The sequence below is a fragment of the Corvus moneduloides genome, chromosome 11 (genome assembly GCF_009650955.1).
Source record: "Corvus moneduloides isolate bCorMon1 chromosome 11, bCorMon1.pri, whole genome shotgun sequence".
In the NCBI taxonomy this organism is placed as follows: Eukaryota; Metazoa; Chordata; class Aves; order Passeriformes; family Corvidae; genus Corvus; species Corvus moneduloides.
This window is the reverse complement of record NC_045486.1, coordinates 8,186,394-8,214,108: the sequence shown is the minus strand read 5'-3', so window position 1 is coordinate 8,214,108 and position 27,715 is coordinate 8,186,394. Positions and strand designations below refer to the sequence as shown.

Below are 27,715 nucleotides of genomic sequence, written 5' to 3'. Positions count from 1 at the left end.
GGATGTAGCCCCACACTGTGAGTGTCTCTACTGTGACCCCATTGGGTGCACAGGACCTGCCTGCAGGCAGGTTTAAGCTGTTTGCTGGCACTGCTGCCTCTACTGTCATACAACATCCTAAACTGGACTGAGATTTGGCTGGGGCAAGCCAGCACCACTGCACTAAACCAGTTGAGAATGTGTTAATAAAATGTGTTAATGAAAGTGTTAATAATCTCACTGCCTGGCGAAACTGCAGCTAAGAGGATTGCTCCCCTGCCATGCTGGGTGAAGAGGGAACAAAGTCAGGTCCAACTCTAACTCAGCATCATAAATATAATTTTTGATTATTCCTCTTCTCTTTCTTATTAAAGAGGTAGTTAGTACCTAAAATGTCATTGGAAAATAAGATCAAAGGACCTTAAAGACCCCACGGCCATGCTGTTTTGCTGGGTTAGGTGAGAGGGGCAAAGAGCTGCAGGGCTGTGTCTAAGCTCAATAATGGAGTTAAGCACTTGCTCCTGCCTTTACTTGAACATGGATGAACACAGAACCAACTTAAATGGGGTCTGGTGACCCACATGTAAAAACCCTGTGCTGGTACTGACCCACCAGGAGCACCTGAGCCATGATGGGAGCTGACCACAGGAGACAGCTCCTTCAGCTGTAACATGACAAAGAAGATACATGGCTGCTCAAAATAGATTTCCAAGTTTTGGGTGACAAAGGCTCAGTACAATCCACTCCCTCCTTGCAAAGCAACCGCCCCGTAACTTGCCCTGCTCATGGGCACACACTCACGTACATGAGACACATGCAAACATGCCAGTGGTGTTAGATCCCAATGCTGTCCCACTGGGATGGGAAGAGGAATGGGAACATGAATAGGAGCAGGAATTGGAACAGCTCCCACATGCTGCAATTCCTGCCTGCAGCCAGTGTAGGTCAAAACAGGCAGAGCAATGTAAAAACCCTATCCTTGATTATTTAATTCCACATGGATCAGGGAGACTTGGAGGAAGTCAGGGAGGGAAAGAAGGGTTTTGCATTTTTTGCTTTCCACCAAGGTAGCTGCTCTTTTTTTTTTTTGTTCATGTCAACCGTTAATTTGTTTAAAATATAGCTTGGTAAAACCAAGTATGAGTGGATCAAACTGAAATCAATATTTGTGCTAATTACAGCCTTTTGAAAATTGGAAATAATGGCCTAAAAGGGTACAAACACACCAACTGTGAATCATAGGGAAAGCATGAGGGAAAAGGCAGTGTGGGCATTGAAAAGAACAGTCCAGATGAGCTCTGGAAATTTAACTGCTCGTGGAATAAATTTCAACACAAACGAGCAATGCACTCGCAGGCCCGCTGCAGATGGAAGCGACAGTCTTTTGTTTTATGTTTTGTTTTTTCTCCCCATGCCTGCTTGATGGGTGATTTGCGTCTGGTGCTCACACTGCAAACTCTCCCCAGAGTGAGCACGAGCCGAGCCTGGAGGAGGCACTGCTGTGCTCCGTGCATGAATGAGGCATTCTCAGTGGGTATGGGTCATGCTAGTAGATGTACACAGTAAGATTATTTGACTCTTAATTCATGCCACTTGATATAATGTGATAAAACATTTGACATGAGAGATAAGTTCCATTTTAATCTGGTAAGATATTGGTGAAACAAAGAGTGAGAATTGTAAAGGAAGAAGAGGTTTCTGAGGGACAGGTAATGTGCAGAAACAGAGGTATCAAGTGAAGGAGGAAGTTGGTTGGGGAAAAAGAAGCTTTCCCTGCACAGTGAGGAAGCAAAAGAGTGAGTAAAGAAAGCACAGAAGGCTGTTAGAGTTCCAGACCAGGAGACTGAGACATGGCACGGCTGAGAGATGGAAGGAAGGAAAGTAGGGAAAGAAGCTGCTTCAAACAAAAATTGAGATACAGACAAATACCCTAGAGACACTGAAACACTAATGCTGCAGGATGGTCATCAACAGAAAACCTTTGCTATAGAACAGCTACAAGGACAGAAAGCCCGTAACAAAACAAGAGCAACAGAAACAGAGATACTTTTAACATGCATCCAAGCCTAAAAAACCCAGGCATCACAGGTCACTGTTCTCTCACAGTCCAATAAACTGATCTTGTCCAACCGAAAATTAGCTGCGAACCTCTGGGTCAGTTCCTACCAGCCATCTTGAACAAGAAGACCATGTCTCAAATTTACCTTTAGTGTCAGGCACCACAACATGGTCCTCCTTTATACCAAAGTCCATTCATAATCAGTTCCGTTTTGATAGCTTTTAAAATTAAAGTTTAGTATGTTTAATTTGCTGTCAGATTTGCAGTGCTTGTCAATGAAACAATGCAAAATGTGCAGAAGAGATGACCCTTAGCAAACACATCTGCCAAAAACGTGGCTCAAATTTTAACAGTAAGAACAATGACTGAGATGTTCTGATAGAGAGAAATTTACACAAGCTTAAACATATTAAAGAGCTCTCTTAGAAGATACTGTTTCTTTAAAATCCACACACAGACTAAGACACAGTGGACTAGAGAAGAGATTTAAAGCAGGCAGAGAGCAGATACAAGCCTCAGTCAGAAAGAAAGGAAAGATTTCTTTTTTAAAGGTATAACCAATAAATTTTCTCAAAATGTGACTTATCCTCCTGTCTTATTTTGTCACATTTTGGGTCTCTCCTGCTTGGTGTCCAAATAGGAGAGGGCATTTACTTACATCAAATAACCTTTCTATATACATCTCCTCATTGACCTTATCACGCAGGACATCCTGAGAGTGGCGGACAAATGTCACATAGGCATCAGCAACATCCATTCCTGGCTTCTGCATGGAGGAGAGAAGAAAAGAGAGAGAGAAAAACATGAATAGTGATGCAGGGGGCAACTCGTCTGTGCCCAGTCTCATCACTGCTTTTTCTTCTCTTCCATCTCTTGCTGTCCTTCTGCAATTCACCCTTTCCTTACCTGATGGACACTTACCTGATGTCACATTTCAACAGCTCTCTGCAGAATTTAACTGATTTTTAAAGAGTAACCTACAAGTATGCAATATTTTGGACATAACAGCATTGCTTTAAAGCAAATGGGAACTGAAGCAGCTGGATGGGAAAATACTTTAAAAAAAAATCTTGTTTGAATTCACATTGCTTGATATATTGGATTCAAACTTACCTCAAAGGTAACCCATTAAAATATGGTAACACGAGTCATTACAAGAGCTGCCACAAAACTTAAATTTGTGTGGCACATTGTAAGTTTGTTAATAACTAGTGTCATTAGTTTCCATTACTGTGATTTACCTCAGATCACAGAGTATCATTTCTCTGCAAGATAGGATTGTCAGCCACTGTAAATTGAAGTTAGTTAACACATCCATGTAATTTCCAGGGTGAAAATGAGGACAGTTTGGAAAGCAGTAGGAAGGGAGTTTTTTAATACAAAGCAAACAATTATCAAGCAAAGGGCCAGTGCTTGGCCCTTGGAAAGGCAGTGACATTTCTTAACACCTACTGCAACAATGACAAGGTATTAATTTGAAAAACAATGAGGACAACACAAACGTGGCAGTAGTCAAGTGTTACACTTCCAAGCAATTTTCAGTCTGCTGATCATGCCCATTCCGAGGCAGGATTAGATGGATTGGTTTGTACCCAGACAATTGCAACAGAATTGCAGAATTAGATTTAACTAACATTTGCGGAATTAGATTTAAGTGGTGGGTTTCTGTTCAACACCAGGATTTCCCCTCTGTCCTCTAGTCAAACAGGTTTTTCTTTCTCCTTCCCCTGGAAAGGCAGTGGCTCACGGACCATGGGGTGGCCTCTGCACCAGTCTGGGAGCTGTGTGGATCTGGTGGTTGAGTTCATTAAAAATGTTGAAGCTGTCAAGGAAGCCACTGTAATATGGCTTTGTTTCCAGGGCCAGGTGGGGAAACAACTGAAAGCTAACCCAGGTGAATGTTTTCTGTTCTGATTTACACAAAGAACTAGAGCATCTGTCTGGCTTCGAGGAGGGGAGCAGACCCTGCTGCAGACCTCGCAAGGGTGTCCCAGGTACAAAGCTTTTGGAAAAGCTTGAAAAGGTTACATAGCATTTTACTGAGACTATTTCCCTGGAGATGCTTTGCTTTCCAGGAACACAGAGGCCTCAGAGAAGGACATGCTTTGCCCTAGAAGTTACTTAAAATAACTGTTCTGTGCTCAAATTTCTGATGACTAAATATTTAAGATGCACTGAAACAACTAGGAATTTCAACTGAAGGATCTCCACATTTTCAGGGCAAGAAATAAATTTTTGAGTTTTGCTCTCAAAATCTTGTTTTTATTACTCCAAGAGAACAGGATGCCAAGATCTGCATTGGGGTATTTTAAACCAAACAACACTTCTTACTGTTCAAGAGTTTGTCTTTTCCATGCTAGGCTCAAGACACGATAATTTTGTAGAGAATGTTTAAGTTGGGCTAAAGCGATGGAAACACCAAATGCAGAGGATGTGGTCCAAGACGTCTGATAAATTTATCACATTGTCATATGAAAGCATGCAGAGCAATCCACCTGCATTAAATATACACACATTATACATACACGTCATCAAACTCAACTGAGTTGCTCTTCATTTCCACTGCCCAGTGTAACTGGGTGCAGGAACTGGTGTGGTATATTAAGATCTATTTTTTTGCATTTGCAGTTGCTCAGGATCTTTCTGCCTGTAAATGTTACAGTAACCCCTTATTCCAGCCAACATTCATATATTACACTTCAACTTAATTTAAATGTAAATTTCTGGCAAGTTAAGTGCTCTGTCTAAGAACGTTAAGGGCTCTTTTCCTTATGAATCAAGGTCTAATTAGAGGAGACGATGTACAGTTTTCCTACACCAATTACAGAAAAATGGAAAAAAATTATTTTCATTAACAATTTCCCAAACACATGTTGCTAGCTCATCACCATTTCCCCAAAGTAATAAAAAAGTCATTTTCCAAAAAAGTAAAATAAACCGACAATTAGAAGAACAAAAATAAAATAGATTAGCTAATGTGTTAGATGTGTGTTGGCTCAGTTGTAACATGTCTGGACTTTTTGTTTGGAAATTATACTGTATTTGTACCAGTCCAAATGAAGAATTAACAGAATGCACTGCTCTCATTTTTTTTTTCAAATGTGATTCAAGCCAATTGCATAAATATGGTACCTTTTTGACACCATCTGCAAATTGTTGCCTAAACAGCCTCATAGGTCTCCATAAGAGGGTAACTGCTCATTATTAACATAATGGAGATATCGTTTCCAGTTCAAATGTTAGAAGTATGAAGGCCCATGGTTCAGTCTTGGCTGTTAATGCATAATGTGGGTTGCTACACATGCCATAAACCAAAGCATAATGCAAATTACTGTGACAGAAGTTGTTTAAATTGTGCTTACAGGTACATCCACGTATTTGGAAGCAGCCTTCACCTGTAAAAGGAAGAAAAGGAGAGTTAACACCATCAGTACCTTTTCAGGTCTTTGTTTTTTTCTTTAAACTCTGTAAGACCATCTCCAGCAAAACTTGGGACAACATAATGCTGAGTAGGTTGAAATGGGTGATGAAACTCACTTTCCTGTTTAAAAGGGTGGTATTTTTGTTGTTGTTTTTTTTTGGAGAGGTAAATTGACTGCTGCTAAAGCTCTAATAGCAACAGATGATAGTGTGGGAGTTGTGCATCTACTTCAGCGAGCGGGGGAAGATGGGGTTCGTAAGAAGACATAGTTATTTTCTTTGGAGGCCTCCCTCTCCACCTGATGCCATGTGTCTCCCAAGCCACGTCTCTCCTGTTGGGAGCTGTATCCCAGGAGCAATGGCAGCTCCTCCGGGAGCAGGGGCATGATGGCATGGTGAGTCTGGCAGGGGTCTGCACCAAGCTAGACACAAGAAAGCACCTGAAGGACCCTAATTTTGCTCCCTTCCCATTGTCCTGCCCATGGTGTTCTTCCCCAGTTGTGAATGCTGCAGCCTGGGACATTATCAAGACCAGGCTGGATGGGGCTTTGAGTAACCTGGATAGTGGAAGGTGTCCTTGCCTGTGGCAGGAGGGTTGGAATGTGATGATTTTTAAGGTCCCTTCCAACCCAAACCATTCTGTGATACTCTGTTAGGCTGAGGATTTTTTGAGAAGTTTTGCACATGAATGCCTGTGGCTGGGCTGGTTGGAAAGTTGTGTTCACATTTCACACCCCAGCCCTGTTGCCTTTATATGCAGCCTCTCGGGCACTCACCTGTGTCTCCCTCACATCAGTCAATTCAAAACAAAAGTTATTATTTTCCCCCTTTCTGCTGGCCCTGATGCTGGCAAGAGCTTGCAGACCATGTTGGGGCAGTGTGCTCATGCCATGCCATGCAGAAGTGCCCTGAAGCTTTTCTGCTTCCCAGACTGAACAGCTAAATCATTTTTCCCTGATTTTCCTCCCTTTTTAGAAGATGCTATTGGAGGGAGGGTATCAGAGATGGACACTGCACTCCGTGGTGTCCTCACAAGCTGGTGGGATCTGCAAGACCCCAAATTGACTTTGTCTGTGGTTTCCCATGCAGCAGGGTGCACATTGCCTGGCGTGGGAGGTGGGTTGGCCCCTGACGTCAGGGCCAACTCTTCCAACTGAGCAGTGCCCAGCTGGCCACAGAGACCTTTTTCCCACTGTAGCATAAGGCACAGTGTCTAGAAAGAGTATGGCTGGGATTTTCCACAACGCTTCTGCTTTTAATTAGGGTAAGCGTTGCCGGCCATCTTTGTTTGGGTGTAAAAGCTCACCTGCTTTTAAATATTTCTAAAGCTACCATTAAAACAGCCTAAATATAACACGAACACAGTTGCATCTTGGGATGAATAAATTATGTGTCCCGAATGAGAGAATGAATGTATGTGTGAGACAGAATGTGAGAGTGGGTGGAAGCACTCATATGGTGTGTGGGGGGGGCGCATAATTAAGCACAATGAGGCGATACAAAAGACCAGACTGGTGGTAATTGCCGAGGTGAACACGGCGCGAGTATTGGCAGCGCCCGGGCTGCCGAGCCGGGGGGCAAGAACAGAGGGAAGGGCAGGAGGAGGGCATCGAGCGCCTGCTGCTGCGATGTGACCCCAGGTCTGGCTGCTGGAGGGGCTGCAGGGGAACGGAGCACGTCCCAGCACATGAGTTTATGAAGTAGGCAGCAAAATCAGCACCAGAGCAAACACTTGTCTTGTCTCCAGGTATTCCTGTTTCCAGTCAGCTCTCTGGATACCTTGCCCTGTCTCTGCATTTATCCTCACAATTTTCTTGCGAAGTGGTGAAGTGCTATCCCTTGCTCCTGCGGAATGGGAGCAGAGGAGCCTCAGCCTCCATGCATGAAGGCAGCTGGAGCCCATCCAGTAGATGCAGCTCCAGGAAAGCAGGCAGTCATGGCACACCCACTCAGGCAGGGTGCCCACGCAAGCACCAAACCATCACTTTTTCTGAGCAGCAAAGCCCAACAACCAGGAGGAAAGCCTGGAAAATGATGCAGCTTAACAGCCTGCAAAACTCAAGCTGGGGTCCTTGCTCAGGGCTAGACCAGTACCTTCAAATATCACACAGAGCATGATGCCAGGCAGAGGCAAACTTGCCAGCTGAGTGTGGATTTAGCACTCTTGGGTCCAACTTAGTGCCACTTTCAAACTACCTTCTCCAAAGTCAAGAGGCAACAAGAATAACTCAGCTTCCTGTGATCTCCTCCCTCCACCCACAAAAAAACTGAGCTGCTTCTCCTGCCCACTCTCCTTTAATCAGAATAATTACTTGTTTTTCTTTAAACTCAGATTTGGCTACATTTAGTGAAATTTCCAAACTGCCGGATGTTGTGTGATTTTTGCTAGGCTGCCGTTTTTCACAAAGTATGTGACTTTGCCATGAAACGTCTCAGTTTACCATACAAATTTTGCGCAGAACAAAAATAAGACCATTTACTTCTGTCTCCCTTGGGTAACATGGAATCTTTGGTTATAATTACCACAGGTGTAATGCTCTGCCTACAGAGGCAACCCAGAATACAGGGAATTTTAGCAGCTGGCATTCCTGCGAGTCAGTGGATCTGTACATGCAGACACCCAGCCAGGGCCTGGGCTGCTGCCACCAAGATGCACTGAAATGTAGCAACAAACAGAAAAAAAAAAAGTCTGGCCAAATTTAGAAGGGTGTTTTCCTCTCAAAGTTCTCTGCAAGGAGAAGTGGCTAGTGAGAATTTATTAGGACAACAGATGCATTATATTTATCTTGAATTTCGAGGCAAGAATTGGAAATGAGGATATCCTACTAGGTGATAAAACTGTCTGTCACAAGACCCCCGAGTACATGTCACTTGCAGAGCGCCTGGAAAACACGCGATGAAAGAAGTTGGTGGAAGGGGGTGGGAGACTAATGCTTTCTGGAGCTCAGTGGCTTGGACCATCACACTTCGTTGTATTTGTTCAGACAGGGAAAACGTGGGAGGTGGTGCAAGCATGCTGTAACAAGAGAGAGATCCTGTATTTCTCACTGCAAAGACTAAACACAACGAGTCACATTACTACTGCAGGGAGAGGAGACTTGCTAAGCCCCGTGCCAAAGGGGTCAGGGCTGCTCCTCCACCTCCTCTCCCAGTGGCTCCCAGCGGCTCCCAGCAAACATGGGGACCAAGGCGAGAGACAGACGTCCCTTCGTCAGGAAGGAGCAATCCTGCTCCTCTGCTGTGTGCCCAGCCCACTTGCTGTGAGTGAGGGACCAACACTTTCCTGGAGACATGCACACACCATGCACAGCAGCTCTTTGGATACACATCCTTTCCTGACTGGAAACTCAGGAAATTGAGGCTTTGGGACCATGTTCGAAGGCTGTGGGGCTGTTGGAGTGGGAGAGACTGTTTTGCTGCTGCTGGGGCAGTTAATTATCAGTAAAACGTCCAAGGAGCAGCAGAGAGGATGCCTGAACCCCATGCACCCACGTGCTGGTTCTGAGAGGTGCCCAGAGCCCAGGTGCAGCCAGGGCTTTGCTCAGCAACCAAAGGGAGCAGCACTCAGCAGTGTAAACAGTAGGATGTGGTGGGAGCAGCGCAGCATCAACCGAAGAACAGCTTGGATTCACAGAGAAGGAAGGGCTGCACATTACACTGTCTACACGGGCTGATGCTGGTACTTCCGATGCCTGAAAAGCTGCCGCCTCCACATCCTCTGCTGCTGGCACACAAGCATTTCCTTACCCTCCATAGCACTGGAATGAGGGAAGGTATCCAGGTATCCAACCCAAGCCATACCCTGCATCCCCTCAAGCAGGGATGAGCACAGCCCTGGGGCTGTAACCACACAGGGTTTATCCTGGGAGAAGAAGCGCACTGCAGGGCAGTGAATGGAATACCCTCCCTTTCTCTCTTCTCTGAAGAACAAAGTGCCTCCAGCACACCTGAAAAGGCAGAATGCTTTGTGGTTCAGCTAAGCTGCCAGACTGTGCGCACAAAGCTGCCAAGAGCAGTTTATTGCCTCTGCTGTTAAGCCTTCCTAAATCCATCTCCATTTCCAAATGGATCCTACAAACTGCCTCAAACTCAGCAAAAGGGCCCAAGAGTAGCAAACAGCAGACATCTGCAAGTAACTAAGACAACTCCAAAATGAGATTTTGGAAAGCCTTCCCAGTTTGCAGAGAAGTGCCTTCTGCCTCTTGCCCAGTCTCTGTGAACAAGTGAGTGCAGGAGAGGCTGCACGTGAAGGCAACAGGGCTGGGGTGTGAAACATGAACACAACTTTCCAAACAGCCCAGCCACAGGCATTCATGTGCACAGCTGTCTGTGAGCTGAGAGGAGTGAAGTCCTGCTTGCATAGAGACATTCTTGTAAACTTTCTGGCACATGCATTTTCAGAAGACCTTTGGAAATCAGCTGCCATGTGTTCATCCTAAGAAGCTGTCACAACACTTTTCTGGAATACAGCTCAAATTGTATCATTGCTGGATATTGAGGCCAGTTTTGCACAGATATTGGCCTGGTCCTATACCTTGCTAGGAAATACCTGGTGAGCTGTGGATTGGTTCCTCAGTGCTAGGGAGAAATATGGCATGAGAGGCACCTTGTGCTTCGTGACCTCATGGCATTTGCCCTACCTTGTTCTCTTTTAGAAACACATAGGCATGCCCTAGGTCTCCCTTATTTTGCTGTTTACTATGTAAGATGGTCACTGTTATGGCCAGAAGACTGAGAGTGACAATGAAGCAAATTGCATGTACAGTGCAATGGTTTTTTTTATCTTCATATGTATCCTCTACAGAATAAACTTCACCAAGCTGAACAATGGATGGAGATGGCTTTACTCTGTGCATCTGGGGTGTTTATGTGCTGTATATCTTCATACAGGTTATTTGTCTATTCATGTGGGGGTTAAAGTGATCAAACATCACAGAATGGAATAAATATTAGGTAGCTGATCTAGTCCTGGGAGGGCAGGAGGTTACAACTCAGGAAAAAAAAAGAAAAAGAAAAAGAAAAAGAAAGGAAACGATGGTCTGTACTTACAGTAAATGACAGGAATGAAGAAAACAAAGTTCCTTCATCGTATCTAGACAGTTTGGCCAAAACTCCTTCCAAAATGGTGACAAACTATGAAGACAAAAAATACTGCAATTATTTTTAATAGTTGGAAAAAGGTGTAAAAATCTGCATCACCCTCAAAGAAGCCAGTGGACCTCTCAGCATTGCCAAAGGAATGGACCACCTGTCCCTGAGCACAGTGGGCAGGGAGTGGGGAGAATGCAGTGCTTCCTTTTGGCTGCCGTGGTGCACCTCTTGCTGACTGGGAATCACCCCTCAGTGTCCTGGGTGGTGCAGGGGACAGAAGGTGGGTGCAGTATGTGGGGAATCCAGCAGAGCCTCTCTGGATGGGGAAGGCTCTGGTTCCTGCTCCCAGTATGCAATGGCAAGCACGCAGCTAGCTGGGTATTCTTGCAGAAGAATTGAACTGGCATATGTTGGCGGATCATGTTTAAAGGTCTCCACTGTATAATAGGGATGACTTGTTCTCAGAAAGTTTGAAACTAGAGGAAAACACACCCCACCATCTTTTTCCTTACATTCCAATTCCCCTCCGTGTTAGCACAACACACCAGACCTACACAACCACCCAAGGGGAATGCTGGCAGCTGAGCTACAGGAGCTGACTCTGATAAAAAACAATTTCCAAACAATTAAACCTGACATTTTCAAATGTATTTCCCACTACTGTCACCTCGAAATTAATTTCTTGGAAGAGCATATGGTGATCTTGCACAAGATGAGCTATTTTGTCCACACAACCTCATGTGTAGGAGTGGTGACCACCTCTGCATGCCACCCCAATGGCTCTGCAGCAGCATTTAGCAGTGCCACCCCCTGACTGCAGCTAACCCCAGTGCCGTGAGGTGATGCTGACCATCCCCTTTAACATAACACCCCTTCCTTAAAGCCACTTCTGGCCCAGTATGGCAATCCTGCTAGCAGAGTATTACATCTCACGCAGTTTCTAATCAACAAAGAGTCACCATGAAAGGACCGGGAGATGTATGATCTTGCCTGTGAGAAACAAGAAGCCAATTCAACATCCTAATGTGTCACATTTTAATGGAAACGCACATATTAAAGATGCAATGTTAACAGTGAATCACTTCACCTGAAGCCGAGGGTTACCTTTGCCACTAGGAGTGTTATCATTTCTTTGACGGTTTCCTCAATTAGTTCATCTATTTTTGAATGGTACTGGTGCTAAAGAAAAATAAAAGGAGAGGGGGAGGAAAGTATTAGCATTGATCACAGCCAACAGCTCTACACTTGTCAGTCTCTTCCCTTGGTAAGCCACAATATATAGTATTAAACCAAAGAATTATGCAGCTTATTACCCTCGGCCCCACTGCAGTAGCCAGTGACTACTTACACTTGTAGCAGAGACCCTGAATTCAGGAAAATCCTGCATCAGTTTTGAAGCAGGGCAAACCCTGCCCTCTTCTGTGTGCCCGCAGCTCTGGAAGCCATGTGTGGATGTCAGAGGGGAGGCTCTACCATCCCTGTGAGAACCAGCACCTAGTGCTCCTAGAGACTCCGAAGTCCCTTTGCTCCACTTCCATGGGCACTATCCTGCCCATCTTGCACATGGATTGCAGCGCACAATGGGATACACCTGCTGCTGGAGGGGAATAGTCAGCCCTTTCCCAGGGCACCACAAACCACCCAGCCCTCAGCATGGGAATGGGGAGGATGCGCTGTTTCAGGGGAGCTTGCAGTGGGCTCAACCACGGGGAATGGTGCTGCACCCTTCCCACCTACTGCAGCAAAGCAGCTGAACCTGTGTTACCCTAGGTTCAGCAGGCACATGGCTCAAGTTAAGCACTCATTCAAACACTTTGCTGTTTTATACTGTGAGATAGATTTGAAAACCACCCAACAAACCATGACAAGCCTTTTTGTCCCATGCAAAAGCCAGCAGGCAGTGCAGCCCTGAGCCCTGGACAACGGCAGATCCCATGGCAGTAGCTCAGCACTGGCTGACCAAGGCCTGTGCCTGGAGCACCAGCGTTTCTGAGTCTTCAACCCAATTTCTGCACATGCCAAACCTTGCTCAGCTTGGGAGCTCTGACGCAATCAGCTGCAATATGGCTAGAATAGGTACTAAAATACAGTCTTCTACTAATTTAGAAAAGACCTGTTTCCAATACAAGATTTAATTAGTGAAAACATACAGTATATTCTTATTTTCAATGGACTGAGAAAATCCTGATTATGACTGCTTTCCAACACAAAACATTTGATTTTTCAGTCAAACATTTCAAGCATTGGTGCTAGTCACTATATTCATTACCACTTGGCATTAATATTGTTTTAAAATGTTAACATCAAATCACATTGAAAGAGACAAATCTGCTTTAAATACTAATCAGACTTTGGGAAGGAAGACTGTGAGGGCTTTACAAATGCTAGCTGCTGGTCTCAGTGTCTGATCAGTACTCTGAACTGCTCTACAGTTTGTGGATTTTTTTCTACGGAAGTAACATTAATATAGGAATTTGGGAAAAAGAAAATAAAAGTAGGACAGACTTACCCACTCTTTTGCAAACTTTTCAGATGATTGGGGACAGAAATAAAGAGGAAAGTGCAAAAGACAGGAAAAAGAACATATGAAGATAAACAATAAATAAACCAAAATCTTTTAAAAAAAGAGACGTATGAGAACAGCAGCATCATGCACAGAAACAATAAGCAATGGAAAATGAAATGGGGTCAAAACCTCCGTTCACTGAAATACCAGAGATCGCTACCTGTAGGATTTGCAGGCAGTAAAACAGTGCAAAAGGACCGGATTGTAGCTGACACCTGACTCTCTTATGGTTTTATTTGGCTCTGAAGAGGAAGGGAACCGGCTGTCGACAGGCAGGGTTCAGCCTCGGGGCAGCCGCACAGCCTTCACTGGGGTGGCAGGGCCAGGGCAGGGGACATGGCACAGCACATCCCAGCCCAAGGCGTGGCTGGGGGCACTCAAAGCCTCACCTGGACACGAGGACAAACTGGCACCGCCATGCCACAGGCTGCGATCTGCTGGGCCCACGCGGGGGAAAAACATACACAAATAAGCGGGTGATACTTGCACTGGCAGCTTTCATTCCCATGTCCTGCTTTGCAGGTCAAGACATACACAAGTCCCTTATGGGATCATAGTTACAATTAATCTTTAATGCAGAGCTAGGCCTTATCAGCTCCCAGGATTGACCTGGCCTTTCCCAGCACAGCTGGAATGCAGCTGTGGGGTGTCAGGGACCTGTAACAGCTTGGTACAGGTAGAAGCTGCTGATGTGCTTGGCAGACACAGCCAGGACTTCCTAAGGGAAATGGAGAAGGGGTGTCTCTCCCATGATGTTTTCCTTCTGCAACCGCATTTTCTGTGTGTGTAAAACTTTGCAAACAAGCATTCAGCTAACTGCTTTCATCAAGTAAGTCATGAGTTTGAACTCAAACATGACTAGCTGTGTGCAAAGCAATCCACTGTGAAATGCACTGACTAATGCATGTTCAATTACAAGCTTGTTTCAAAAGCAAGTAAGAGCCCCAATGGAATAAAACCACAGCTCTGAGAGCAGGAGAGGAGCCTGTGCATGCACCAAGGTGGTGTAGCAGTACCCTGAGTGCTCATTCCCATCGCAGCCGCAATCCCCAGGGCAGAGCGAGCCCTGGTGCCCTGGCAGTCACCATGCAGGACAGGGCCTGCCCCAGGCAGCCACAGCCATGTGCACCCTGTGCCACCAGTGCCACAGCCCCAGGTCCACCTCAGGAAGGGGAGCCTCGGCCAGGACAGGGTCAGAGATGGTGGCGGTTTGGAAAGCGAGTGCCTGGTGCTGCTAGAGATGCCTGGCTCGCAAAACCAGCAATTCCGACAGCTCCTTCCACATTCCTCATGAAAACACTCAAGGTTAAAGATCGCAGAGCTGGTTTGCTTTACGCAGCGTAGCCCCCACTCTCGATCAAGTTCATCACAGCTTTCTATTAGCTCAATTATTACAATCCATAATCAGTGCACTACAATGATTCAACTTGACTTTATGTGATGAGTATCTTGCCTTGTCATGTAACAGATTGTGTGTACGTTGTATTTCTCTAAGGACCATCTGACCTTAGATATTAAATAGAAACATACTAGACCAACTGAGAAACATTTAATACATACATTTATCCCCTTAGATGTATTAAAAATTCAGAGGAAAAATAAATATTTAAGATGGTAAAGTATGTTTACCAAATGTTTTAACAGCTGCCTTTAGAGACAACGAAATGGAATGAAATGATGGGTGTTTGTTTCACAGGGTAATGCTCGCAAAATGCATTCAAATATCTGCTAAAGTGAGTGTGGCTGAAGGTAGTGTGAAAGGGAAGGCCTTTGGGGTGGGAGGGAATCCACACAGCAAAGTCAAGGAAGGTGTCGAGAGAGTCTCTGCCCACATACAGACTGAACTGTCAGAGAAATCAGTGGTTTGTTTCTAACAAAAATGTCTTCTCTGGTTAGGTCTAAGCCAAAGACCCTGCCTGAACACTGTGGTGAGCAGCGTGAGCCCTTTTTGCTGCCATTGAACTGTCTGCACAGGGACATGGGCTGGAGGAGCCATGTGCTGGCTGTGGCACTGATGGATGGTCCCATCAGAGAGTTTCTACCCCTCCCTGCCTGTTCATTCCTCCCCTTGCTGACGTGTGCAGCTGCTACACACCAGAGATGGGGTCACAGGGGGACTCAGTGAGGCACAGACCACAGACAACTCCCCATACTACTGAGAAAGACACGGCTGGAAACCCAGGTTCCCATGCCTCTGCTGCCTATCTGACTGTCTCATCATTTCCAACGGGATTGGAAGAGGTGGGGTGGCATTTTGTCCTCCCCTCCTAGGTTGTAATGACAGATCTATATGTGAGCTTTTGCACCCCTCAGCCTGACCATCTTGGCACACAGGTTTGGACAGCTTCAAGAAGAGGAGATGGAGATAGCCAAAAACACGGAGAGGCACGAGTGAATGGAGGGGGAGGTAGTAACACTCATTAAAAGAAAGAAAAAGGGAGGGTGTATAAAATACAGCAGCCCTAAATGGTAAATTATGCACCAATAATTTACGTCGGCTTTACAGGTCTATTAGTTTAGCTATCTGTTAAAAACCTCATGTCCCAGCAACTGTTGCTTGCCACAGGAGTTCAGCTGTCCCTGAGCTGCTGCACCAAACACCTCCTGTAAGTGGCACAGGCAGATTTGCAGCTGATTGCAGCTGCAGCCCAGCAGCAACTGCGTGGTTGCCTGCTCCCCTGTCTCCTGCAGTCTGAGTCAGGCCGAACTTGCAGTTCTGATGCTCAGAATTTGGAGGAAACTGTGGCAAGCAGAGAGTATCACAAGTCAGCATGGAAAGATGCAGTGAGTGCCTGGTCACATGATACTTGGGCACAGCTGATGTTATCGGTCTTGTGCCATCTGAATACTTAACCTGACAGTTTAATGAATGCAATGAGCCTCCTCTGTCATGATATCAGAGTCTCCGTGATCTCCAAAATCTCCCTGTCCCCAGCGACTGTGCCTGTAAAAGGGTTTGATCCTGGTTTGCAGTGGGGAGCATTGCAAACATGGACCTTCCCAGCTGACGGGGCACTGCCAGGGTAGATGCTGCAGCAGCTGCAGGCTGAGGGATTGGGAGAGACAAATGGGTATGAGTATGGAACAGAAAATGGTAGAGAAGTTCATGTCCAGGCTTGGACAACAAAAGCCCACTCAAGATCTGCTTCAGCTGACCTGGAGGACAAGGGAAGACCTATGATGGGCAGTCTGAAAACTCTTACAAGGTGAGTGTCGCAAATAAAATGTCATAACTGAAATATGTAGAAGAAAAATAAAAAGAACAGCTGAATCTGATCCAAACACCACTGACATTAGGGCAGAGAGCCCTGCTGCATCCAGTGGCCTTTGGAGCAAGTTCTTTCAGAGGAACCAATTGAGGTGAACAACTGAAAAAACACAGGAACAACTAGCAGTGATTCACTGCAAAATCTGACCATGAAAAGCTGTAGTGAAAAGGCATATCTAGGAAATGCTGACAAGCAGCGGAATAGGTGAGCCGAACAGCATTTGTGAATTTATTCTAGACTGGTATATGAATATTCAATTTGACTTGAAGTCACTGGAGCAAAATGAGCATTCTGATGCATTTAATTCATTCCAGTTTGCCATGTCTTTCTAATTCATAGATCAATTCACAGAAACTTGAACCTGCAACTATGGCTTCAGAAGAAAATAAAAATCAGCAATTAATTAAAACAGATTTGTTGTTTGGGAACTTGAGTCATTATGAACCTGGAAATCCAGAATGATCAAGTGTGCTGATTACAGCCAGTACTTGAGAAAGGCAAAGCAGCCAGAATTTCAATCTACTTTTGGAAGTTATTTATTTTTGTAGTTTTGTTGGGGTTTTTTTTCCTTTACATGCATCACAGCACCAACTTGGCAGTTCTGCTTTCCTTATGTTTGTCTACAGAAAATAGCCATACACAGAAAGCGTGTTGCCGACACCTGGCTCCAAGGTGCAGTTAATGACTCAATTTATATGGTCGTCATGCAACAACCAAGCTCGAGAGATACCATATGCATACCACAGTCCTTGCAAAAAGCCACTCATAAGTGACAGGGATTCCAATTGTTTCTATTCATTAGATTTGAGAGCAACCCCCTGTACACTCATCTGCACACTCTCTATGGAAGGCTAAACCCACAAACGATACAACGTTTCGGAAACGAGCACAACAGGAGACAGGAAATTTCATGGCATTGCCTTTAAAAGCTGTGAAAGGAAGAACCTGCATTTTACCTCTTGGCCCATTTCCATACTGCAAAGCTTTGTAGACTGAGCTTTGGCATCCACCATGACATTAAACATGGTGCATATTGATTGAGGGACTCGGAAATCTGTTGATCGGCTGGTTTTCTGCAGTTTTACTTCAAATGCAATCCTTGTTCTGTGAAGGAAAGTAGAAAAAGATGTTTTGGTTGTTTTTAAACATAGTGAAGCCAATAATAATAATGTGAAACAATACTGAGAGGAGTTTGAGAAGCCAGAAAGCTGAATGCTGCTGGGAGTGCCATAACGCAATTGTTACAAATGTGTTTTTTCTAAAAATTATTTTCCATTTTAAAAAGAAACCCCCTTTCCAGAATAGACACTATTTATGAAGTGTTCAACAGTTTCAGGGAAACTGTGACTCCCTTATGCTTGATAAACAGTGTGATGATGTTACAAACAGCAGTGTCAATACATATCTTTAATTTGATTGCATTAGCTGATTGATAACCACAGCCTGGCATACTAAAGGAAGCTCCTATTGCTCTCTGATATCAACCACAAATAACAGAAACACCTTCCTTTCTTGACTGAAAAGACACTGCCAGATCATTGCATTTATGGTGGTATGATAGTATTTGCTGGCTGGACGTTCTTAATTGACTTGTAAGTTCACAGAAGTGGTTTCCCTGCACCACACAAATTCACCAGAATATGTCTGCAAAGCATGCACAGGCAGAGTCATGTGCATATGAACACACTCGCATCACACACCTCCCTGCTCTCCTGACGTTTCACTGAGATCAAATTTGACATCCCTGGCAGTAACAAACCATGATACATGAAAAGCTTCATCAGACTAAAACCTACAAAATATGATACTGTGTCCTATTTTAAATACCAAGGCATTTGTGAGTCTAACACAGGAATGCTTTCCAGTGAGGTGAGCACTGCCTTGGCTTTCTTCAGAGCCCCTCTTCATATTCCAGAGGTACTTCACTAATCTAACCTAACACAGAAGAATTATCACATCAGACAGAATCTGCCAATAAATTAACATAGGAGCTTCAATTTAGAAATAACAAATAATATCAGCTGCAGCTCAGGAGTAATTCTGTACTTGAACAATCCCCCAAGGGTTATGCAAATGAAAACTCATTTACGAACATAAAGCTCCCATTCTTGGGATCAGATCTGAGCTGGTATACAGGTCCTTCTGCCTGGATTTATTAGTTAACAGGCCTTCCTTGCATGGGCTGTTTTCCTGACAGCCCCAAAATACAACCCAGTGTGGAAGGCAGGGTGGCTCCTCCATGGATTCAACAGTTCAGAGACAGACGTGAAGAAAAATGTTGTGTCAAACTGAAATCGCTAAAGAAACCTTAGCCAGGCCCTGTTTGCAGGTGATATAAATAGGGAAGGCAGCATATTGGTTTACATCAGCAGTGGCATTTGAACTGATTTAATTACCAGTGCCAGATTTAGCCTGGACTCGGGGACTAGAATCTTGATAATTACTGAAAGGACCCAAGAAGACTGGGATTTTCCATCTCCTCATGGAAAGGAGCATGTTCCTACTTACTTATGCTCACAACCATTATATATAGTTGTACCAATACAAGCTGGGCCAGGTTTTTACAGAGGGGCAACACATTTGTAGAAAGGTTCAGGCAAATCAGGGAAAAAAACCTAGCTTCCAGGCACACAAGCCCTTCTTTAGATGTACCTGGAAGTTTCCTTATTTTTCCCAGTTATCTCAGCTGAGCTAACTTGGTCTGATTTTTACAGATCATTGCAGCTATAACTGTGCTGCAGGGACAGCAAAGGAGCCTTAGCTCCAAGTGAAAAGAAAAAAAACCAGAAAATAAGTTTTGCAGGTGGTGCTGGGGCAGAGCAGCGAGCAGAGCTTCAGCACTGGTTTTTCTCCTAAAGGACAGCCTGACAACTGGAGGACAAATGAAGCTCAGTATTTGTGCCAGACACAGGACCAAAGACGAGCTGCTGCAATAAATTGCTCGATGTCAAAGACATTAAGTGCAATGCATCTCATTGCACTTAAAATGCACTGGGGTTTATTCCAGAATGGTGAGAGAATAAACCTTGAGCTGTCTGCCTTCCTGCCTGCATTTCAGGGACTGAACGTGCCTTCCCCTGTGCTGACACTGCACATCCAGCCGGTGAGGATCATACTGAAAATAAATGCCACACTCACACTTGCACAGTGGCCAGAAAACTGCAGTACAGAACAGCCACACCACACGCTGCAGTTAATATTAGCATGTATCAGCTGTATTTGGCATCCATTTTTTCTTTGGCTCATCTCATTTTCTATGAATTTTTGCACAATGAAATACAAAGTTCATTTTTTCTTCTTGCCTCATTACCTCCAATGCAAATGGACATAAACTCCTGTGGAAAAGTTGGAAATTTAACTTCAATATTTTGCTTTCGAAATGACAGCTGCCAATATGTCTATAATTTGCTTAAAGATATCTCTGTTTTGGAAGATCTGCAGGTAACTATACTATAATGTGGCTGATGATACAACAGCTTTTCCCAATCAACGGCAGACGTGAAACCTGTGTGCCAAGCAACACACTATCCCACTTTTAAAATCATTTTTTCTCGTCTTTTTTTCATGTATCTGTGTCTTTTAGGTGGGCACTGGGATCTTTCTTATGGCTATGCCTTCAGCATTCAGCATCATCACACCAACCTGCATTTACAAATATCTGACCTCACGTGCAGCACTGAAAATAAGTAATTACCTACAAAGCCCAAAAGAATGGGTGATTTATTGCCTTATTGTGAATAAGCACTCTCCAGAGTGTCAACAGAGAAGTGCCTGCTTGGGAGAGTCCACATTTCACAGCAATGGGGTGAATTCCAGTTCTAGGGTGGATTAGGCTTTGCATCCTGTGAGCTCCTGTGAGAAACAGGAGCTTGCTCATGGGCACCTACCTTTTCACACAGGACTCGATCATGTCACTCGCCATAAGCTTCAAGCGCTGCTCTAAGTGTTTCCCAAACTCCTCCTCAGGCCAGTGCAAATCCCGAATGAAGGTCTGTAGGGCATCAAGTTTCCAGAACATATCTTCTGAGGTGCCTGATCCATTGCTGGCAGGGCAAAATGAGAACAAAAGTCAAAAGTGGCATCACGGTCTTTGCAACCTGATGTGGAGACCGTTCCTGCAACAAGTGTAAGGCAGACAGCAGTTTCATACACAGGACAACGCTGGCCATCTCCACCATCAGGATTTTGAGTTTTACCATACAGTTGCCTAATCTACCTTGCTGTCATCACCCACAAAACTTTCCAGACCAGATGAGTAAGACAACATCATGAGTTACACATATTAACGGGAAGAACGTGTGTATGGTAAAAATCAGCCTTAGTTAATAACCACATTAACATATGTGATTATTAAGAATTAAGGCCAGGAACTGTGGGAGAAAATCCTTGATCAATAATAACTGCCATACTAGGCTGTATGCAGTTATTAAGATTTAGGGTTTCATGCAATTCTCCCCCCTCCAAATTATATCTTGAGTTTGCTTTGTCCCCCCAGTACAGCCCTATTTCCAGGTAAGGGACAGTGCTAACAAGTGGTGAGCGAGGACACGCTTTATCTCTTGAACAGCTGAAAAAAAATTGGGGTAAGTCAATTGAGCTAAGGGTACATCTCATATCCAGGAGTTTCGGCAGGATTTACCACTGCACCTTTCTCTTTGCAAATGCAATTATAGGACAACAAATTTACATTTTTAAAAATTTATTTTGCAACTTTGATCTGCCACAGAATTCTCAATTTCTTTCACAAGCATATATTCTGGTACCCACACCCCTGCCCAGATGGAAGTCTTTGGTCCTGCAGTGTGTAGCTACACCAGCTCTTTTCACAGTATAATTATATCTCAAACCTCCACTTACAGAATAAAAATACAGGACTGGATTGCACTCTGTTTGTGCAGAGAAATTTATGCATCCATAACCCCTTTCTCTCCCTCTCCTCTTCTCCCTCACTTTTTTTTTTTATCAGAACAATTACCAAGGGAGCTTCAAGAGTTTCAACCCCCTCCTCGCATACCACTAATGCTAACACAGTAATTTATAAGATATTTAACACACCATGCATTACCACTTGTGCTGACATCATCTATAGAAACAGATGAGGGAGGGTGTTTCTATTGTGACAGATGCCAGCTGCATTGAGTTAATGCTAGAGGAGCTTGGAACTAATGCAAAGAGGGCTACTCCCAGGTGAGAGCTGTAGTCCCAACATGCCAGAGGGGTCCTGTGGGATACTGGGCTAGCAGAATCAACGAGATAAAGAATGAATCATCTTAGTTGTAGGAGAAACATATCTGACACTAAGCAACAGGTAACATGTCCTTGATGGAGGGGTAGGGTGCATAAAAGGAAACCAGGGAGATGAAAAGATAAAGAATCAGGCATTTGCTTTAGCCAGGGGACCAGTTTGGACAACAGTCTCAAATGTTCATCTACTACCAGTTTTTAGTTCAAACCTGTGCTTGGGTGTAAGCAAGCTTTAACAGTCTAAACCCAGTTTTGGAACTGTATGAATTTACATTTTAAGTGATTAAATGGGTACAAATATAATAATTGCTATTTACTACAGCAATATTATGACATCCATTTGGTTTCAAAATTTTTAAAGAATTATTCTCAGTCTTTTTCTCACTTTTGATTAGGACTCCATTCAAGTAAACAATATAGTATATTCATTTCCAAAATGCACTGTTCGTATTTTGCTTGGGAGCACCACAATTACTCTAATCACGCAGGCGGCTTGCAATATACCATTGATGCTCAAGCATTTTCAGAGGAATTATCCAATTTTCTGTCATTACATGATTCTTATCTTTCAAGGGCAATACCACAAAGCATGCACAGAGAAAGATTAAAACTTTGGGTACTCTTTACAGACAACTGCCTAAGCTAGCCTTTAATATAACTATCTTAGCATGAATATGAGTTGTATGGCTTTGAAACATAAACAACCAAGCCAATATTTTAGAAGGTTTTAAAATCTATTTTAAAAGATCTCACATCAGTGTTTTCTTTACTTTCATTCATTACCAGTGCTCTGCAATCCTGCCTGTGCCAGACTAATGGCAGAGGCGTTCTGGTGGACTCCAGGTGTAGATGTAACCGAGGGTGTTTCAGTAACAGTGAACAGGGGATTCTTGGGGGAGTTCTTCAGTTTTATCTATTGAGAGGATAGGGGAAAAGCACCATAGTGCTGACTGAGACCACCCTATGCCAACCCTAAATAACTCTCTAGGATTTTAGAAGGAGAATGGACAAGTAACAGTTCCCATGATAGGACATCTTGAGAAATGAGCTACCTCAAATGATGAGATTTGGGTTGAGCCCACTGCGTACCACCCTCCACACTGCTCAGTGGGAAACCTCCTGTAAGAGAACTTGCCTAATCTGTGCTGGGGATTTGTGGCATGTTCCCCCTGAGTTTCACACACACACCCTGGGACACTCTGACAGGAACCTGGGAGCACAGAGTGAAAGGCTCCTACAGAGTGACTGCTTTGACACTATTTTCCAAGCCATAATCTAAAACGCACATTGAAAATGTCTTTCTTTAGTTGGTTATGGCATTATTTGGGCAGTAATGAAGGCTATGGAGCTTTAACTGCTCTCTGGGACATCCCCCAACACAAATAAAACCTGTTACGGGGTGCTCCTCTTTCTTAGACTGCTTCATCAAAATCAAGACAAAAATTACCTGGGAAATGCAGAGCTTGTATTAAATAAAATCCATTTTTAGATCTACATCTGGTCCACAGAAATTGGTTGACTGGCATTGAAATTGGTTCATCTTCTCTTTTGAACAAAACTGTTTGCTTGAGACACATAATGTCACATTATAAGTTCTGTGGTTTGTATGTTATTCAGACCATGCCCCAGTGTTGACAGCTATTTTGTAAAGCAAGATACTTCCTCAAACTCTCAGTGGGAGTTGAGACAAATTTTCAAGGTTTATACAAAAAACCCCTCAAAATACACATGCCAGAAATTCACTGGTGTCTCATTCAGAAAGCATCTAATTAACTGTATCACTCTTTAAAGTTTTATGTAATGCACAGAAACAAACAATACATATCCATGCCAAGATCACTTTAAATTTAAATGAGATCTAATTTGAACTGAATACACACTCAGAATCATAAATAGCAGCCATCCATGACGGTGCAGAAAAGCTAGGCATTTGTGGGATGCCTAGTGGGATGTTAACTGGTAGATTTGGTACTTTAGGGAGATTCACATTTGGTAGATTCACATTGGGCAGATTACTTGTTAAACTCCTGTGGAAGAAACAGACAGAAAGAAAAAATACCATAACAGTGACAATGCCGATGTAGCAGAAGCACATGACACTCAGAAACAAATCTGCAAAGTTCACAGCATGAGGACAGTTAAAAAACCAAAGCAAAACATATCAGAAAGAAGCATGAGTATGGAAGCTTAAACGTACTGTGTTTGCAGTCTGCTATAAAATTCAAATTGCTTAAAAAACCAAAAAAGCAAACCAGAATGAAAAGAAGAATCACAAAGTAGCAAATTAACAGAAACTCAAACACCTGTGAAAATAACTGCACCTTCAAGTCCTGATACCATTTCAAAGCGCAGAGAGCAGCTTTTCTTCCAAAAAAATCTCTCTTTTAAGGAAGAGTCTCAGTTCTTACACACAGACTTGAATGAAAGAGCTAAACTCAGAGATCTGCTAAGGAACCGGAATTTGAAATAATAAACAGAGTCTGGAATTCCAGCCATAAGAGTTTTTCTCACCACCAAGTTCAATGGAGTTGCAATTTTGCTGCAAAACCTCTCTATCTTAGACCCTCTACAAATAAAGATGGGCTAATCTGGAGCGATGCAACAGTGAACTACAAGGTTCTTCCTCTGTGAAGACTGTGCCCTGATCGTCTCTTGCATTTCTGGGTGCAGAGAAAAGGATTGTCCAGCCCTACTATTTGTGCCCTGTGAATGATCTGCACTTTGTAAATAAATAAGGACTAGTATGTGACTGTTTCATAGCTGGAAGTGGGCTATGAGGTGATTAAGATATTCAAAGGTTAATATGAAGTATGTGTACTTGGGCATCATTACTTCAATCAGTATTTTCAAATGTGCAACTGTTATGCCACTAGAGATTTTTAAAAAGTGGGCAGCTGTAATGATTTAATGCAACATCTCTCCTGGAACAAGGTGCATGTAACAGCACTGCAAGCCCAAAGTTTGGAATCCACCCCAACATATTTCAGTGCGCTAGCTCTCTAGATGTTACAATTGGTCTAATTCTGTTTTAATGAGAATCTCATCACAATTACATTCTACATGCAAAATAAAAACATCAGGAGATCTGGGAATCAGCAAAAGATAGATCTCAATCTCAACCCAACTCACATGTTACCTGGCCCTCAGAGGAGAGGCCAGTTTCAGAGAAATGCCTCATTTCTGCCTTCTCCCAGGAACACTGTCTGACTCACTGGTATACAACCCACAGGTGGTTTCACAGTCCCATGTGAGGAACAAAACCAGATACTTTGACACCATTTTCACCAGACTGTTACTTGGACTCAGTGAAAATGGAATCAGAAATTCAGCTTCACCCTGAACTGCTGAAGCTACTGAAAGCTTTTCTATTGATGCACCTGGGCACTGCTTCAGCATCCAAACTTGCCTGCTCTCAGTGACTGCACCAGGATATGCCACCTTCGGAGGTCTCTCCATTTCCCTGGATTAAATTAGTTACTTTACGGACACCATTATCTGGATTTCTGTGAAACTATCAAGTTATACACGATGTCTTTCAAGGCATATTAAAATGTTAGTAATTTCCCTGAGACATATTTTGCACTTCATTTATACATATTTCAGTTATATATCAACCCCCAAATTAATGGAATTGAGCTGCCTGTACTGAATAGATGTTTCCTAACACAACAGACAATGTGAACCACATCTCTGCAACAGCTCAGCTTGTTATTGGTGGTGAATCTGAGGAAACAGACTTCATTCTTTGTGAATAAAATCCCTTGTTGGGGAGGAATATCACAAATCAAAGTATTTTTCTAGTGAAAAAAACACAACTATGTTCTTATTTCTAATTATTTCTATGATTCTTAGTAGATTTAGCTTCCTGCTATCTGTGTGTTCTCTTTTTCAGGCAAACAGGAGAATTTACTACCATCACAAAGCTGTCCATTGTTTCCATTCATACTGTATCTGCTGTTAAGATGATATGACTATTGAATGAGACATAGACTCCATAGTGATTGAGAGAGTGTTAAATCTTCAGAAATGGCAGTGCATGTGGTTAGATACTGATATGGAATAAATAAAGAAATAGCAAGAGGTGGACAACATATAAATGTATAAGGAAAAGCAACTTAAATAACTTAGCCAGATGGTAAATACATAAATCAGAGGACCTTTGGTTTTAATATTAAAATTCAAGAAGTGACAGTGTTATATTAATAAAAACACTGTATTAATAAAATATGACTTCTAGAGTAAACAGTATACTATATTCACACGGAAACATATTTCTTTTATACAACACATTATTTTGCTGATGCAAGAGTATGTTGCAAGAATACGTTAGTACTCTTAGAACAAAACGAAACAGCAAAATAATGGAGTATATTATATTAACATACAGTAACTAATGTAAAAAATACTCTCCTGAATTGACATGCATAGTTTTTTCAGGTTCAAATGATCTAATTATCTGACTAACAGTTGCAGTGAGACCTCTAAAAAATTATTAATATTACCAACAAATGTTCCATAAAGCCTGCAATTGTTCAGACCATAAAGCTACAGGTCCAAGATGAGAAACTGTTTCTAGAAGCCAGCCATGCCTATTTAATAGAGACAGCTAAATATAACCTCAGCCATCAGGCAGGGAATGTGGGCATTTGCATCAACAAGAAGAGGGCTGTCTGATTTAAGACGACTCAGCTCCAGGACTGGATCCTGATACCTTTGATAAGAGACACAGGCTCTGGAGCTGCACTGCTTGTTTTCCTGGCATCTTCTGCTTCAGCCCCGTTTGTTTGTGTGAGCTGTGGAAATGGCTTTCACCTGGACTGTCTGCTGGGAAATTCTCAGGGCAAACAGACTGGCAATATAGCCCTGCACAACCTCCCAATGCTCACACTGTACAGCAGCACCGATCACATGGAACACGTCCAGTTGCACCGCGGCTGCTCCTGTAGAGCTGCCCTAGCAATGAAAGGAGGGCAGAAAAATCACAGTATTTTTACTGAGTTGTCTCCTGGGTTCAGAACAGAGTTGAACGAGACTCCTGGCCACACCTAAATGCTCAGTTCTTACGGGATGCCTGAAATGATTTAGTGATGGAAGATGCAAACGCTTGTCTCTTCCATCACTATAAACACTTGCAACCTCACTGTGGAGGCTCAGCAAATGCTCAAGAGCAAATCTTTTCACAAAAGCCTTGATGTGAAGCAAAGAGCTTGATTGTGAAGTAGGCAGTCAAATCTGTGCTCCTCCTGTGACTGACACCCAGAATAGTAACAAAAATACTCACTTTCACTACAACGGTGCTTCTTTTAAGGGGAAACAATTTTCACTATCATTTTGTAGTTGTACAACCTTATAAAATGATTAGTATAATCATATTGTTCAAGTTCTGACATTTATATTAATGATACAATTATAAATATTTTGCAAAGAGTTAGTGAGCAATTAATAGATGCTAAAGCCAGGACTACAGAGTGGTAGAGAGAGCCCTGGGTCAATGCGTAATGTCCTAGTCAAGCCATTGAAATGGGTTGTCATTGCACCAGCTTTAGCATTTGCTCAAAAAGATTTTTCTTTCAACACAGACACACACACAGAGACACACATACATACGTGTCAGCTGGCTGCAAGATAAATCAGCGCTCTCCGAGAAGCTAGCATGAAAAAAACCCATTGCAAACCCTACTTTTCCAAGACCTCTCAAATCACCAGAGAACAGACCTACTCTGTATCCTGCATACTTGGATGACTGTGCGAAGGACAAGTGTTCCACATTTCTCTGCGTGGATTCATACGAGCGCACCAGCTGCTCTAGCTATAGGGCACGGACCCCCTGCAAATTCAGCAGCTCTGCAGAGGCAGATTACAGAGCCCTCATAAGCACATAACATCAATGCTTTTTCCCCCCATTTTTTTCAGTACTTAACAGTATCTCTCTCACTGCGATTTCTGTACCTAGCTCCTCAGAGCATAAGGTGCAGAGTATTCAGCAATGAAAATAGAAGAAATACATGCTTGCAAACTGCCATCTGGTCAGGTTATGGAGGGCTACATATTTCAGCCTTGACTGCAAGCACAAGTACAGAGAAACCC

The 27,715-nt window shown here is 43.4% G+C and overlaps 1 protein-coding gene across 33 annotated transcripts in view; it reads right to left on the bottom strand.

Annotated features, from left to right (window-relative positions):
* The window catches only part of CADPS (calcium dependent secretion activator), a 210,860-nt gene that overhangs the window by 19,990 nt on the left and 163,155 nt on the right, over positions 1-27,715 (bottom strand). For 15 of the 33 annotated variants that reach the window (XM_032120999.1, XM_032121000.1, XM_032121005.1 and 12 more), the window contains 8 exons: positions 23,509-23,655; positions 20,272-20,427; positions 17,341-17,488; positions 13,059-13,073; positions 11,654-11,728; positions 10,508-10,591; positions 5,401-5,433; positions 2,697-2,804 (listed from right to left, as the gene is read on the bottom strand). In XM_032120999.1, the coding sequence (XP_031976890.1) occupies positions 2,697-2,804; positions 5,401-5,433; positions 10,508-10,591; positions 11,654-11,728; positions 13,059-13,073; positions 17,341-17,488; positions 20,272-20,427; positions 23,509-23,655 (766 nt within the window). The remainder of the gene's footprint in view (positions 1-2,696; positions 2,805-5,400; positions 5,434-10,507; positions 10,592-11,653; positions 11,729-13,058; positions 13,074-17,340; positions 17,489-20,271; positions 20,428-23,508; positions 23,656-27,715) is intronic. The other 18 variants (XM_032121003.1, XM_032121033.1, XM_032121006.1 and 15 more) reach the window with 3 other exon arrangements.